Source organism: Melanerpes formicivorus, unplaced genomic scaffold (assembly GCF_026170545.1).
Source record: "Melanerpes formicivorus ecotype bairdi unplaced genomic scaffold, bMelFor1.0.p_v2 SCAF_10, whole genome shotgun sequence".
NCBI classification, from domain to species: domain Eukaryota; kingdom Metazoa; phylum Chordata; class Aves; order Piciformes; family Picidae; genus Melanerpes; species Melanerpes formicivorus.
The window spans coordinates 12,367,809-12,381,241 of NW_027142362.1; the positions used below are offsets into that span (position 1 = coordinate 12,367,809).

Sequence of the window (13,433 nt, forward strand, 5' to 3'; positions counted from 1 at the left end):
CCCAAGTTCCTATTTCTGGAGATCTCCCAGGCTGACATCTATTTTCTATAAAACAACTACCAAACTGTCTCCTTTTACATTTCAGGAAGAGCAGAGACATTTCCAGACAGCTCTACCTATAGACTAGTCTCCTAAGAAAACGTTTAACTTCCTCTTTTACAGCCATCTTTCAGAAGCACCAACTCAGAAGAAAACACATTGGGACTGTCAGGCACAGGAGATGGCTGGGAAGCCACCAGCAGCCTTGCAGGAAGCCTGTACTTGCCCCAGCTCAGGGAGGTGGCCCCTTGCTCTCTTTTTTTCATATGCGACCCCTTGCCTCCAGCTTGATGGCATTAATAGCAGTGCGCTGCCTCTCCCATCCCGTTGCCCAGGCTACCCTCACCTGGGCAACAGGTATGCTGTGTGATGCTGTTCTGTTCCGTTGGTTCTCCTCCAGGGGAACACACACACACACACCTGCCTGTCTCCTTCCTGTGTGCTATTCAAACCACCCTTGGGAGGAGCTGGGCACCCACCTCTTCCACAGGGCAGGGGTTCAGGCTGACTCACACTCACTCACACTTGTGTTAGTGTTTGTGGTTGCTATGCTCTGATGGAAGGGCAGCGAGGCCCAGGGGTGTGGACCATAAAAAGATGGGCCTGCCTCAACACATCATGCTGAAATAGGTTATTGGTGTACCGAAGTTTTTTCATGGGCAAAAAGGGTCGTGGCTCAGAAATGTCTTTTAATTAGCCAATGGCAGTGCAGTTGATCTCTGAATTTCATACCCCACTGAAGAGCTGCAGTTTTCCCCCTTTCTAACACACCATGTGGGAAGTAAGAAACATCCACAGCAGAGGCTCAGGAAGACATCTAAAAAAAATCCCTAATTATCTTGTGTTAAGCTTCAAGCAAAGGATAGCTCCCAGCACTCTTTGGACAGCTTGTGTGCTGTCACTGCTATTAGTCTCCCAAGCTGTCCACCTGCAAACAGCTATTAAAGCAACCCTCTTCCCCCCTGATGTTTCAAAATCTGAGCTACATGCCTGTGACTGGCATTACAATTTTGTACTGACTTTACCAAGAGTTTCAAATGCTTCAAACTCTAAATTTCAATCCTGTGGGTTAGACCTAGAACTTAACAAATTATCAATATGTAAGGATATTCACAGGCATCTTTTTTCCACTCTGAAATACTTGTTTAAGGCAAACTTCCACTAGCTGGGAATTCACTCCTGCCTCTTCCTGCAAATTTATTCAGTTCGAGTGCACAGGAAACTGAAATGCAGTGCATATTTTTTTTCCATGGGGCTGAGACTGTACCTCTATGGAGGTGTTTTGTCTAAGGGCAGAGGAACACTCCTCACTAACACACCCCACCACCACCACACAGAAGTCACATCTGGTTTTTTAGTTAATGAGCAAAACTACTGGAGACTGGTATAATGGTTGTGACAATCAACTCTGCGTTGGTAAGTATTTGCCAGGCAACAAAAAGCTTCCAAACTTTTACTTACCATTTTCCCAGAAGGGTTTTCCTATTTCATACCCTGAGTATGGTTAACATTTACACAACACCTGAGGCACCTCCAGGCAAGCGTTGGTCTCTTCTCCCAAGTAACTAGTAACAGGGCAAGAGGAAATGGATTTAAGTTGTGCCAGGGGAGGTTTAGATTGGACATTAGAAAAAACTTCTTCACTGGGAGACTGGTGAGGCATTGGAACAGGCTGCCCAGGGAGGTGGTGGAGCTGCCATCCCTTAAGGTGTTCAAGAAGAGTGTAGATGGGGAGCTTCGCGATACAGTTTAGTGATCATGGTAGTCGGGTTACAGTTGGGCTCAATGATCTTCAAGGTCTTTCCCAACCTTTAGAATTAAAAAGGTGTAAGTTGAGAAACTCAGAGCAACAGAAGAGGATGCAGTCAAGCATCCAAGAAGCAGCTTTTAATTCTGAACAACATTGTAACGAGCTTTGATATTTTTGTTTCATTAACCCCATCACCTATGTCTGTCTATTAGGAGAGTTTTCCATTTTTCCTCTATCTCCTAGCTTCTTGTGTCAGCCAGAGCTGAGGTGCCTCAAAAATGGACAACTGCTTTGATCCAGCATAGCAAATTCTCTTTTTCCAGAGAGAGAGTAACTTAAATTCACCCAAACAACCTTCCAGAGCAAGACAGACAGCAGGAGTCTGTAAACAAGAATAAATTTATTTTAGATTCTTTAAAGATTTAATGATATACAAAATGTATACAGTATTATATCCTTATAACATTTCACCTTTCCCTGTCAAACAATAAAACACCATTTAAACAGCTATTGTGTTCGTGCCTTTAGGTCTGTATCTATAAGATACACTACAGAATAAAAAAATTTGTAGAGCCATACACTGCCCTTTTAATTAAAAATTACAAATTAGTACCTATGTAACAAAAGAAAAGAAAAACAACAACAACAACAACAAAAAATCGCAGCATGAAACTTCAGTTGGACAGGTTTTGGGGTTTTTTTTGTGGTGTTCCTCTTCCTCCTTGCTGAATGCTCAACAGTATTTGGGACAGTTCAGTTACATGTTGCCGGCATGAAGGTGCATTGCAATCTCCCGTACTTTAGATAATGCTAATAGCCAACCCTAGCCTCTCTTAAATAAGTACCACAAATAGCATTAAACAGTAAAGAGGGTTTCCTACACGATTTTAAATACATTTAAAAGTTCTGTGTACATTCAGGTTTGATACACTGGTTTCACGAGCTCTTCGGAAGGCCTAACTTCTGAAGCAGTCACTACACGCAGGAGAAAAAGCACTTCCGACTTGTGTTCTGACAAGGCAACTTACTGGGACCAGTACACACTACTTCTTCTATTAAAGATGATTACACCAGTCTACCATGGCTTTGTTACTATCTGACCATGACTTGATAAAATTGAAATGTATAAAACAAGAGATTTCATTATGCACAATTAGGGCTCTAGTCCACCAAAAAAAAACTAAACAATGAAATAAAATAACAAACACAAACAAACAAACAAAAACCCCCACAGCTATACAAGCCCTGAAGCTGAATGCTGATTCAGGAGACACTTTCTCTCTATTGGGACAGATCAAGTTCCTACCTTCAACCTTTAGCCTACTGGCATTATAGATATATATATACATACACACACATATATATACCTCATTTGGCTCTGTCGTCTTCAAAAGGCCAGATTAAAGACATCTGGTGATAAAATGCTAGTGGAACACTTCCAAAACCACTCAGAGAATACTCCAGCATTACAGAGGTAGGTGCTTTCTCCTGTCTTCTGCTGACTGACAGCAAGATGGCTGCCAGACAAATGCTTTACCTTAAAAACATCAACTACCAAAATCCTTTTGGTTGAAGGCATATTGCACACCGTAGGACTACAGAGAGAAAATCTCCCGCTAAACCAAAACAAAAGACAAAGTAAACCTTCTGCTAAAAAGCCCCTTTAAAAGCATCTGAAATACTTGTCGTTATTCCATGTTCCAAATCATCAGCCACCCAGCTGTTCTCTGCAGATGGTTATCACAAGCTGCTAGGTCCTTAGATACTGGACCAGCCAAAATTCCACTTTTTAAGACAGCAATCCTTGATTTGACATATCTTGCTTTTGATTACAGCGAAGGAAAGAGAAGTGACAACTTTGTGACATTCCATGAAGTTTGGATGAAGCCAGTGATTTGGTCACATCATCAGAGCATCAGACGGATAGAATTAGCTGAATCAGATTCTTTGGTGCAGCTTCCAGGCTGAATTGTCAATTCAGGGGAATCATCCTGAGGAAATATGATCTTGTCAGGCGTGTAATCATTCCTCTTCAGATCTGCACAAACAAAAGGAAGTCATGTTGGTTACTGTTTCTTGAGTGAGCAGAATCAATGGGACATGAAGGGTCTTTCAGAGAACTGGGTATGCATAGGTGTTTACACAGAATTTCTCAATGTGCACTGTGTCAGAAAAGGATCTTTTTATCATACATGTGAACAGAAGCCTAAAGCTCTTCTTTACAAAGCAATGGAAACCTCAAATTACTTTATTACACATTTTAGAGCAAGTATTGAGTTAGCCTTCCAGGGAAATCGAATCCTTCCATGACCTCTTTTGATTTTAACAGAATTTACAACTCAAAATTAAAGTAAATGACCTCTCTTCGTGCAACAGACAACCTGGAAGAGAGGTGTGAATCAGGAAGGAATCATGCACGTTCTTTATGTTGTTCTGATTCAGAGAAGCAATTGCAAGATTTGAGATGAGTGTAGCATACTCCGTGCAAAAAATACTTGGAACTGAAGGCTAACAGAATGAACAGAAGGAATTTCTGTAGCCTTAAGGCATGTTTTAAAACATGAATAAATCACAGAATCAGCCAGGTTAGAAGAGACCTCCAAGATGATCATGTCCAACCGATCACCCAACTCTAACTAATCAGCTAGACCATGGCACTGAGTGTCTCATCCAGACTTTTCCTAAGCACCTCCAGGGATGTTGACCCCATCACCTCCCTGGGTAGTCTATTCCAATGGGCAATCACTTTCTGTGAAGAACTACCCCAAGTTATAGTGAAAGTCCCAGCACACAAAATCAGCACAACAAAAAATACCAAAACCAACAGCAGCACCGTTCTGTTTCAAAAGACTGATGGTTTGCCATCATCTTGGCCTGCTTTCCCTAGGAACCTTTATAATATGGTACCCTCTTAAGTCTTGATCAGTCTACTCTCCCTTCCTCAAAGACTGCATATGGATACAGACAGTCTTGATTACTTTATCTTGGTTTTTAATCTTAAAATGACAGATAGCTTTAAAAGCAGCTCATTCCACTTTCACAGAGCGACCTACTTCATTACATATCATACAACACTTTGTGCCATGAATGTCTCAGAAGACGAAATACAACAACTCATACCAGGAAGTTTAAGTTTCCTGCAGCAGGAATTGCAGTGATGCTTTGCTCTGAAGTTTTTGATTGCATCCTCTCCCAGGTTGGCCGGGCCGAACACCATATCGTGTGACCTTAGAAATAAAGTGCACATAAAGGAGGACTGTGTGTGTTTTGTGACAAATAAAATTATCACAAAACACTCAAATCCTCCTTTCACCTTACCTTTTTTCTCCAGCTTTTATCACAGAGGGATCTGTCAGATTTTCACCAACACCTTCAGACAGCACATTAAGAAAAAGTTAAATCTGATACGTTACATAAATGCATTCATATTGAAACGCTCTGACATCCTTAGCTATGGTTGCTCAGCTACCCCAAGAATAAAAGCAGAAAATACCCCAAACAACACCCCAACCCAAATGCTATATGTGAAACCATATCCTTAAAAACATTCCTTCTAAACCAGCACCTTGTACTTCTCAGATGTCTTCCACCTATTTTTACATCTGCCTGCAACTCCTACCTTCAGCTTTTAGCCACAAGAATTTTCTGTAGTTTTCTATACAGGTCTCAGAATTTTCTATATGGTTCTCAGCCAGAATATGAGAGACACAATTCAGGATAAGTACAGCTTACCATACACAAATGTGCCAAAGATTAGGCATTTTTTATGGTGCATATTGTTAGGAAAAAGTGTTTGTGTTTATATTCCCTATGCAGAAGATTTAATGCCATATTAAAGCAACAAAACTGGGGAAGGGTCTAGAAAAGTCTTGTGAGAAGTGCCTGAAATAACTGGGTTGACTTAGGCTGGAGAAAAGGCTTTTCATTCTCTACAAGCACCTGAAAGGAGGCTGCAGCCCGGTGGGGAACAGACTCTTCTCTCAAGTAACAAGCAACAGGGCAAGAAGAAACTGCCTCAAGTTGTGCCAGGGAAAGTTTAGGTTAGACATTAGGAAAAATTTCCTCACAGGGAAATTCGTCAAGCCCTGGTACAGGCTGCCCAGGAAAATGGTTGAGTCACCATTGCTCATGGTATACAAAAGCTGTGGAGATGTGGTGCTTCAGGACATGGTTCAGTGGTGAACTTGGCCCTGCCCTATTACCAGTTAGACTCAGTGATCTTAAAGGTCCTTTACAATCCAAATGACTCTGTGATTCTATCATTAAATAAAACAGTCATAGATCCAAATTAACTAGACTGAGATGCACTAAATAAAGTTGCTATTTATTACAGGTATATGAATTCTTAATAAAACACCATCACAAGAGAAAAGCTATTTACATCTACCTTGGCCCCCACCCCACATTCAAAATGAGGGAATTACCTTGCAGATCTAGCACCAGCAATTCTCCTCTTGTATACTCATATGTCCAATGGCTGAAAGCTAGCATAACCTCTTCCAGCATGTTACTTGGAATTATTTCATCACCATTATTGTTGTTGTACTTCCTAAATTCTCCAGTCATGCACTCTTCAACTGCAAACCACTGGCCAGCAGAATGGCAATATAAGAGGAAAACTTCCAGGAACCTAGTAAAAATCATACTTAATGATTATGTATTTCCACAATAAATGGCAAATACATCATTGCTACTACATTTTTATTCAATTGACTAGTAATTTGAAACTATTATGACAGTCATTTATATTATCACACTAAGCTAGAATTAGTGCAAAAAGTATCAGTGAATACTGCCAAGGGTAATTCTGCTTAACACATTCACAGTAATGCTCTAAGACACACACACGTAGCAGTACCTTAATATTTGATCCGTCTCTTAACAACCCTGGAGCCACTCCTCTCTGTCAAAAGCATGCAACATAAGGGAAGCTTAACTCAAGCCATTTGAGGAGGATGATGATGATGATGAAATACACTCACCTTGGAGAGTATGGAATGGATTTGGGCTTCATTTGATTGAAAGCGAAGGTGAGCTTCTGTGCTGCCCTCTGCTGCTGAATTTCCTACAATTCAAACCCGTATGTCATTAGCTGCATTGTGTGACAGGAAACGTTAAGGAGCCAAAAAGGCAGCAGCAACAGTAAGGGTCTCTCCCCCCAAGACAGAGTAACAAACTACTTGCTCTTTAAATTATGTCTACATTTTAAGAATTTGAGCTTTGTGATTAAGTAAACTCTGCTGGAGCAGAGTTGTTAAACCCTTTAGCTCACACAGAAGGGTTCATACGGAACCCCAGACTAACTTCCTTCTTTTAAACCATATCCTAGTTTTTGGAGTGGGGAATTCACATTTATTATACAATGCCTGTCTATGTTTAATAATTGACATGGCTAAAACTTACTCTTAAGCACAAATGTAACACAGTGTCCTCCTTATAAATGCTTGACCAAGTATTCACAACTTCGGGAAGAAAAGACTTGATGATATAGAGATGTCCTGATTTCAGGATGTCATATTCTGACCATGTGCACACTACTTTAAGAGCTCGACGTAAACCTCCTCCCATCTCCTCTTTACTTAAAAATTCAATTTTAGCACAGAGTCCCAGCTGTGACCAGGAAGACATGCTGTTGTTCAAGATGTTGGGAGAGCTTTCTTCAAGGCGATACACGGTGACTGGCTCACCTGTGTTACAACACAAAAAGCAGTTACTGCCTTGTCCAGGTTTAAAACGAACTGAAAACCTACAGTTTCTTTCCTTTCAACATGCTACAATATGAATTATTAACACCCTGAATTAATGAAAACATTTAAACCACTCATTGGGAAGACCCTTTCTCCAGCTTCTTTCAAACAGAACAGACTACAGCAGTTTGGTTCTCCTTATTAGAGCTATTAAGGGCATTGTCCAAACAGAACACCGAATACATTTTGTTTAGACTTTGAGTCAAGACAAAAGAATCCTTCCACAACAGTTTGTCACAAAAAGTGTTAATACAATGTATATACATCACTCTATCACCATTTCTGAGGACAACCACAATTAGATCTAGATTTCATGCTCAAGTGAGCTGCCCTAGAAAAGGTGTCATAGTCATTATATTTTACAGATCGACTTCAGACTTTTTTTAGTCAACTAAGACTTTAGTTTCACACTTGCTGTGATCAGCTGTTAAATTTGGCTTGATCTTTCTATATTAGAAGGAATTTGTACAGGGACTACTTTTGGTGTCTTCCCCAAGAGGCCATACTGAACCAGCCACAAGAAGTACAATTCTTACCTCTTGAAAGCACAAATTCTTACCTCTTGGAGGCACAGGAGTGAATGGAATACTCTGTGATAATCTCATCAAGTTATTTCTTTCTACAGCTAGAGGGAAATTGCAGCATTTGTTAAAGTTTAAGGATCTAATTAAACATCATTAAAAATATGAACATTAGTACAAGGACTGACCTGAGTAATAGTAATTTATATCCATGATAGGCTTGAAAGGAGAAGCAATGCCTGAAAGAGATTAAAAAAAACCCACAAGAGATACTGCTTGTTCCCTGCAGTGTGTATTGAAGTTGCCACGTGCAAAGGACACTTTCCAAGTATTTCAAGTTTGAAAAAGTTTTGCTGTGCAGAAAGTGCATTATTGAGCTTAGTCCTTCAATACCTCAGGGTGGGAAATAATGTGGTGCTTAATAGCATACTATTTATTAAAAAATAGACCCAAAGAGTTGCTTTTATGGAAAGCTCCCACCTTGTTTATAGCAGAAACCATCTTACCATTCAGTGCATCTTCTTCAGATGACCTGTGAAATGCCACAAAACAACAGTCACTGCTTCTTAGAAACTCTGTATTCACCGATTTTGACACATCATCCTAAGGCACCTTGTTAACCTCACCCTACCACTTTCATCCTATTTTTTTCAAGGGCAGCACAGGTTTCTTAATTACAAACCAGTAATGGAAGGCTGTTAACTAAGCTCATGGTTTCAGAGCTACACTTTAAATACCACCAAGTCACGTACCACATTATGCAAAGTTTGCATCACAAGAGCTCATTCCCACAGAGGTGCTTTAATTAAAACTTGCTCACAACAGCTTACCCTTCTGTTATCAGATTAACGAGGTAATGGCTTTAACAGCTAACTCAGGGAATAATTGTTAACAAGTGCAAATTCTGTGCAATTTCAGAGAAGGTTTACAGTTTGCAAGGTTGGGTAAAGACCTTTACCAGGAAGCTAGCTCCTTAATAAGTGTCGACATAGTAATTTTCATTTAAGGGCATGTTTTGCCCTCTGACATGTGACCCCATTAATCTAAATAGAATCTGTCGCAGCATTCCAGGGAACACATTCAGTTATTCATTAGGAGAGGGGAAAAAAAAATGCCCTTAAACCTTGTTTTTTCATTACATGAACAATACTGAGTAACACTATAGCCAAAGACAATAAAAGAAAAACAAGCTACAGAGTAATAAAGATTGCTCAGTTAGCAGAAAGCTTACTTACATTTGACCGCTGTTTGAAGGTCTACCTTGTAACCAATCCTTTAAAACAAAGCAGAGGGAAAACAAGTAAGGTTTTACTTTTGTAATGAAAACATAGTCCATTCAGTAGGAGGTTGAGTGGTAATGGTTTTTAAGACCCTGCAGTACTTCCTGTTTATTGGAAATCCTTTGGCAAGCTGCGCTGAACTGCAGTTGAATAAAGACTGAAATACAACTGAGGTACAAACCAGTGTGACTCTCTCCACAGTTTCTTCTTCATTTTTTCAGTTTCTAGCTCTGCTTAGCAACAACAATAAAGGCAGATACAAACCGTCAGTAAGGCTGCTGTAGAGTCTACTTGTTGAGCATCTTCATTTGATGGCCTTCTGCTCTTGCTGTGCACTACAAAAGAAAGAGATTTGTAACTGGACAAAGAATGGCACATGTCATTGTTACTTGCCCATTTCCTAATACAGCAAGCATCTGATTGCTTGATGAGGCGCTCCTAAAAAAGCCTGATGTACAACTGTCTGAGCTGCACAAGTTTCCAGCAGGGTCCTGACTGTATCATTTAGATTTTTATGACTTCAGCTATCTGTGGCAAATACACAGTAACAGAGTTAAGCCAGCATGACCAGAAGAACCACAATGAGCCACAAGAGCAGATACGAGTAGCATTAGCCATGAAAATACTTCAAGATGCTTTTTGTGTTTTCTTGTTATCTTCTTGGAATATGCATTGTCAAGACAAGGGAGAGAGAAAATTAGATCACCTGAAAAGGTGAAATACTTACTTTGTTCTGAATGGACTCCCAGAGGATCAGTAAACCCACCACAAGAACTAGATTGTCTTAGACCACAGTTACTTTGAAGACCCTAGGAAAATCAACCAACACAAACAAAACAATCAACCACATACCATTAGTCACCATTGTCATTGTTTTCAACTACTCCTCTTGACATACAACCTGCCCAGTTCTCTTTTCTAGGACTATCTAGGATTTTTATTAAGTTTTTTTGTACTTCTGGATGTACCTCAAATATGAAGTACAGAAATGTAAAAGTTGAGTGCAGAATTCAGTTAAAATGCTCTCCACAATAGCCATCAGCTCTAATATTTTTCAGGTGCACATTAGGACTACTGACTCACACTGAAACATTTCTTTTAAAGGGAGTATCACAATAAACTACAGAAATACACATCACACTGGATCTCTATAAGCACCAAATTGTCACATGCATTTTACTAGCTATCAATTCTCATTCAGTATGGCTCTGGTTCATGTTATTTCAACCCACTGAAAACAGGAATAAAATCCTATGATGACATGCCACGTAACCCCCTACATTTTATGACAGCAATTTCCTCACGGACGTATTCCTTAATAATAATTACAGATTCTCTGGATTAGCTACTGATGTGGTCAGCTTTTGGCAACAAATATTTCTCTTGCATAAAAGAAGAAAAGCTGCTTCATCACAAACTACAATTGCATGTAGAGTGGCAGAGGGCTGGAGCATTCCTCATGACCAGCCTATCAATTCCAATGGTTATCTGAGTAAGAAGGTAAAATTCTAGGGTTTCTATTCTTCACAATCTTGAATTCAGAATGCAGTGTCCTGCTTTTGATTCCAAGATTTTTAATAGTTAGGAAATGTCACCCTTAGCTCTTAGGAATCATAGACCTCTAAACACATACACACACTCACCCCCCTATGTTTATCCATGTGTCCAAAATGTGTATCTGTACTTGCATGTCTAGTGTGTACGTATGTGTGCATATACACACACAAGAAAGACTATTTCTTTACATCCCCCAGCATAAGTACTTCACTGGAATGCAACACAGAATGTATCTTCTGAACACTTTAGATAAATATGCATTTCTATAGTCAGCTTAGATTTTCAGCATCTTATAATCAATATCTGCAGTGTCTACATGAAAGCTAAGAATGAAAACAGTCCTACCAGTTAAGATGGGACAGCTCTATTACTCAGGGTTTAAGAACAGTAGTACTATCTGGAAATGCTGCTGAAGTCTGCATCCCAGTAGTACCAAACACTGGAGCTATTTGGACTTGCAGATGAATACCTCCTCGATGTATTTGTACAAAGGTTCAACTGTACAACTTGCCTTTTCTTTTCCCCTCCCCTTTTTAAAATCATCACCAGTTTTCACTTACATATAATGACAGAAAACAGAATTCCCTGTCTTCAAAGTAAAGAATATATCAAATATGTGGTGAAAGTAATGTCTCTAGCAAACAAATATTCTTTACTTACTTGAAGTCTGGTTGTGTCCATGCCCTCCAATATAGCTTTTTTGAAGTCTTCCTGTTGCTCCTGTTAAAAACCAAACCAATACAAACTGTAAACATTATTGCCAAAAAAACCCCATGCCAAAAATAAACACACAAACAACAGGGGTTTTGGTCACACGTTGTAGTGTTCAGGAAGTCCACAACAAGCAACTCAACTAAATACAGACACTGAAAATGGTCATAATGCAAGCCTCAAGTGAGATTCTCCACCAAATAAGGGGTAACTGCAAATTTTAACTTCTATTTACTAACTTAAACAGTTAGAGTAAGAAAACTTGCCTTTTTATACATACTTTTCAACTCGGAGGATGGGTTTGTAATGATTAATCCCTTTGCATGTAGTTATTTTTATTCTACTTCAATAAAATGAAAATTATGCATCATTTCAGTTCATGACAACTTTATTAGAAAGGTCTTTTCCTCTCAGAAGCACAATGAACAGTTTTTGCCACTTTAAAACACACTATACACTATCACCATTCCCTGTAAGATATCACGGAAGGTCACCAAAATCTTCCAAAATGCTAATCTTTACATTTGTAAGTGTCAAATGTTTCACTACACACTAATGGTGATACATAATTTTATCTCAATTCACAGTTGTAGTCAGCTTTCATCACATCAGGTCTTGTTTAACATTTCTTTAGTGCCATGTTACGAAGTACTTGGTGTGTACTGAAGGTTGCAGGAGTTTTCACTCAATTTTACTTGGTTTAAATCGTAAACCAGGTAACATTCCTTCCAGGCTGTGTTTTGCAAGTTCTTTGATTATATTTGCTCTTATGACTTATTCAAAACATATTGAGCAACTACAGTTAAAAAAAAGTAATGATTCCCCATTAAGATGTTTGACAGAAAAGTCTTCCATACTTACCTCGATATCAGCACTTCTGTCTTTAATTTTGCTTGCTGCCTCTTTAAACCGCGTTAACTCCATGCTGTCTCTGTGACCTTTGACACAGTGAATTCAAAAAGAGAATTCAAAATCAAAGGCAACCTCCAATGTTCTGACCATGCCAACAGTTTGCATCACCATAGCCAAGAGTTACAAACCACCTAAGTTCTGCGTGCCTGTTTGCACTACAGAAGAATTTACAAAACACTGAAACAGAAAATCAGTGCAACGAAATATTAATATGAAACTACTGCTTTTCCCACATTAAAGAGAGGATTACCACAACTCAGAAAGTAAAACTGACATTTAAAAATTTTGGTCAAGCTTATGCTCCTCATGTGAAAGGAACAAGGCAGTCAGAATTACAGTATTTTAATGTGCATGTGACCAAATGAAGGAAAAGCAGACAGCTTCCTCGAGGTAGCTTTTACAACATACCCTTCATCCTCCCCGTTGTAAAAAAAAACCCAATTTCACCAACACATGGCTTTGTAATGCATGAAAATCTACTTGGCTTCACAATGGAAAGCTGCACTGTATGACAAGGTTTATGAAGTGTGAACAGGGAGAATGAAAAGTATATTCTAAATGCTAGAGATGTCAAGAGGACCATACACAAAAAATTTGGCTCCAGTAAAATAAGTATAGTTAGTAATCAAAGTTATTAGTGGTGAAGTACATTCAAAGATTAGGTAAGAGTTATACAATCACTGTCCATTATTTGTTCAGTCTTGCTTTCTGTATCTAAAAAAAAAGGTATTCTTTGCTTAAACCATACGGAAATTATAAACCAATTGCTAGTGCCTGTACAAACGTGTAGATGGTCTTGCCATGCACACATGGATCTAAAAATGCTAGTGCATGTAGGGAACATCTTAAAACTCCATGTTTCAGAGCAGTAGAATAAACCCTTGTCTAAATATTTCAATTTTTACATCCTCAAACT

The 13,433-nt window shown here is 39.2% G+C and overlaps 1 protein-coding gene across 1 annotated transcript in view; it reads right to left on the reverse strand.

Moving 5' to 3' along the window:
* Positions 1-2,170: 2,170 nt before the first annotated feature.
* The window catches only part of TRPM7 (transient receptor potential cation channel subfamily M member 7), a 59,395-nt gene continuing 48,132 nt past the window's right edge, over positions 2,171-13,433 (reverse strand). The window contains exons 27-40 of the mRNA XM_068143728.1: positions 12,467-12,543; positions 11,555-11,614; positions 10,065-10,146; positions 9,602-9,672; positions 9,293-9,330; positions 8,564-8,589; positions 8,246-8,296; positions 8,096-8,161; positions 7,193-7,476; positions 6,772-6,854; positions 6,214-6,419; positions 5,108-5,159; positions 4,910-5,016; positions 2,171-3,827 (exon numbers count right to left, since the gene is read on the reverse strand). Of these exons, the coding sequence (XP_067999829.1) occupies positions 3,697-3,827; positions 4,910-5,016; positions 5,108-5,159; positions 6,214-6,419; positions 6,772-6,854; positions 7,193-7,476; positions 8,096-8,161; positions 8,246-8,296; positions 8,564-8,589; positions 9,293-9,330; positions 9,602-9,672; positions 10,065-10,146; positions 11,555-11,614; positions 12,467-12,543 (1,334 nt within the window). The 3' untranslated portion in view covers positions 2,171-3,696. The remainder of the gene's footprint in view (positions 3,828-4,909; positions 5,017-5,107; positions 5,160-6,213; positions 6,420-6,771; positions 6,855-7,192; positions 7,477-8,095; positions 8,162-8,245; positions 8,297-8,563; positions 8,590-9,292; positions 9,331-9,601; positions 9,673-10,064; positions 10,147-11,554; positions 11,615-12,466; positions 12,544-13,433) is intronic.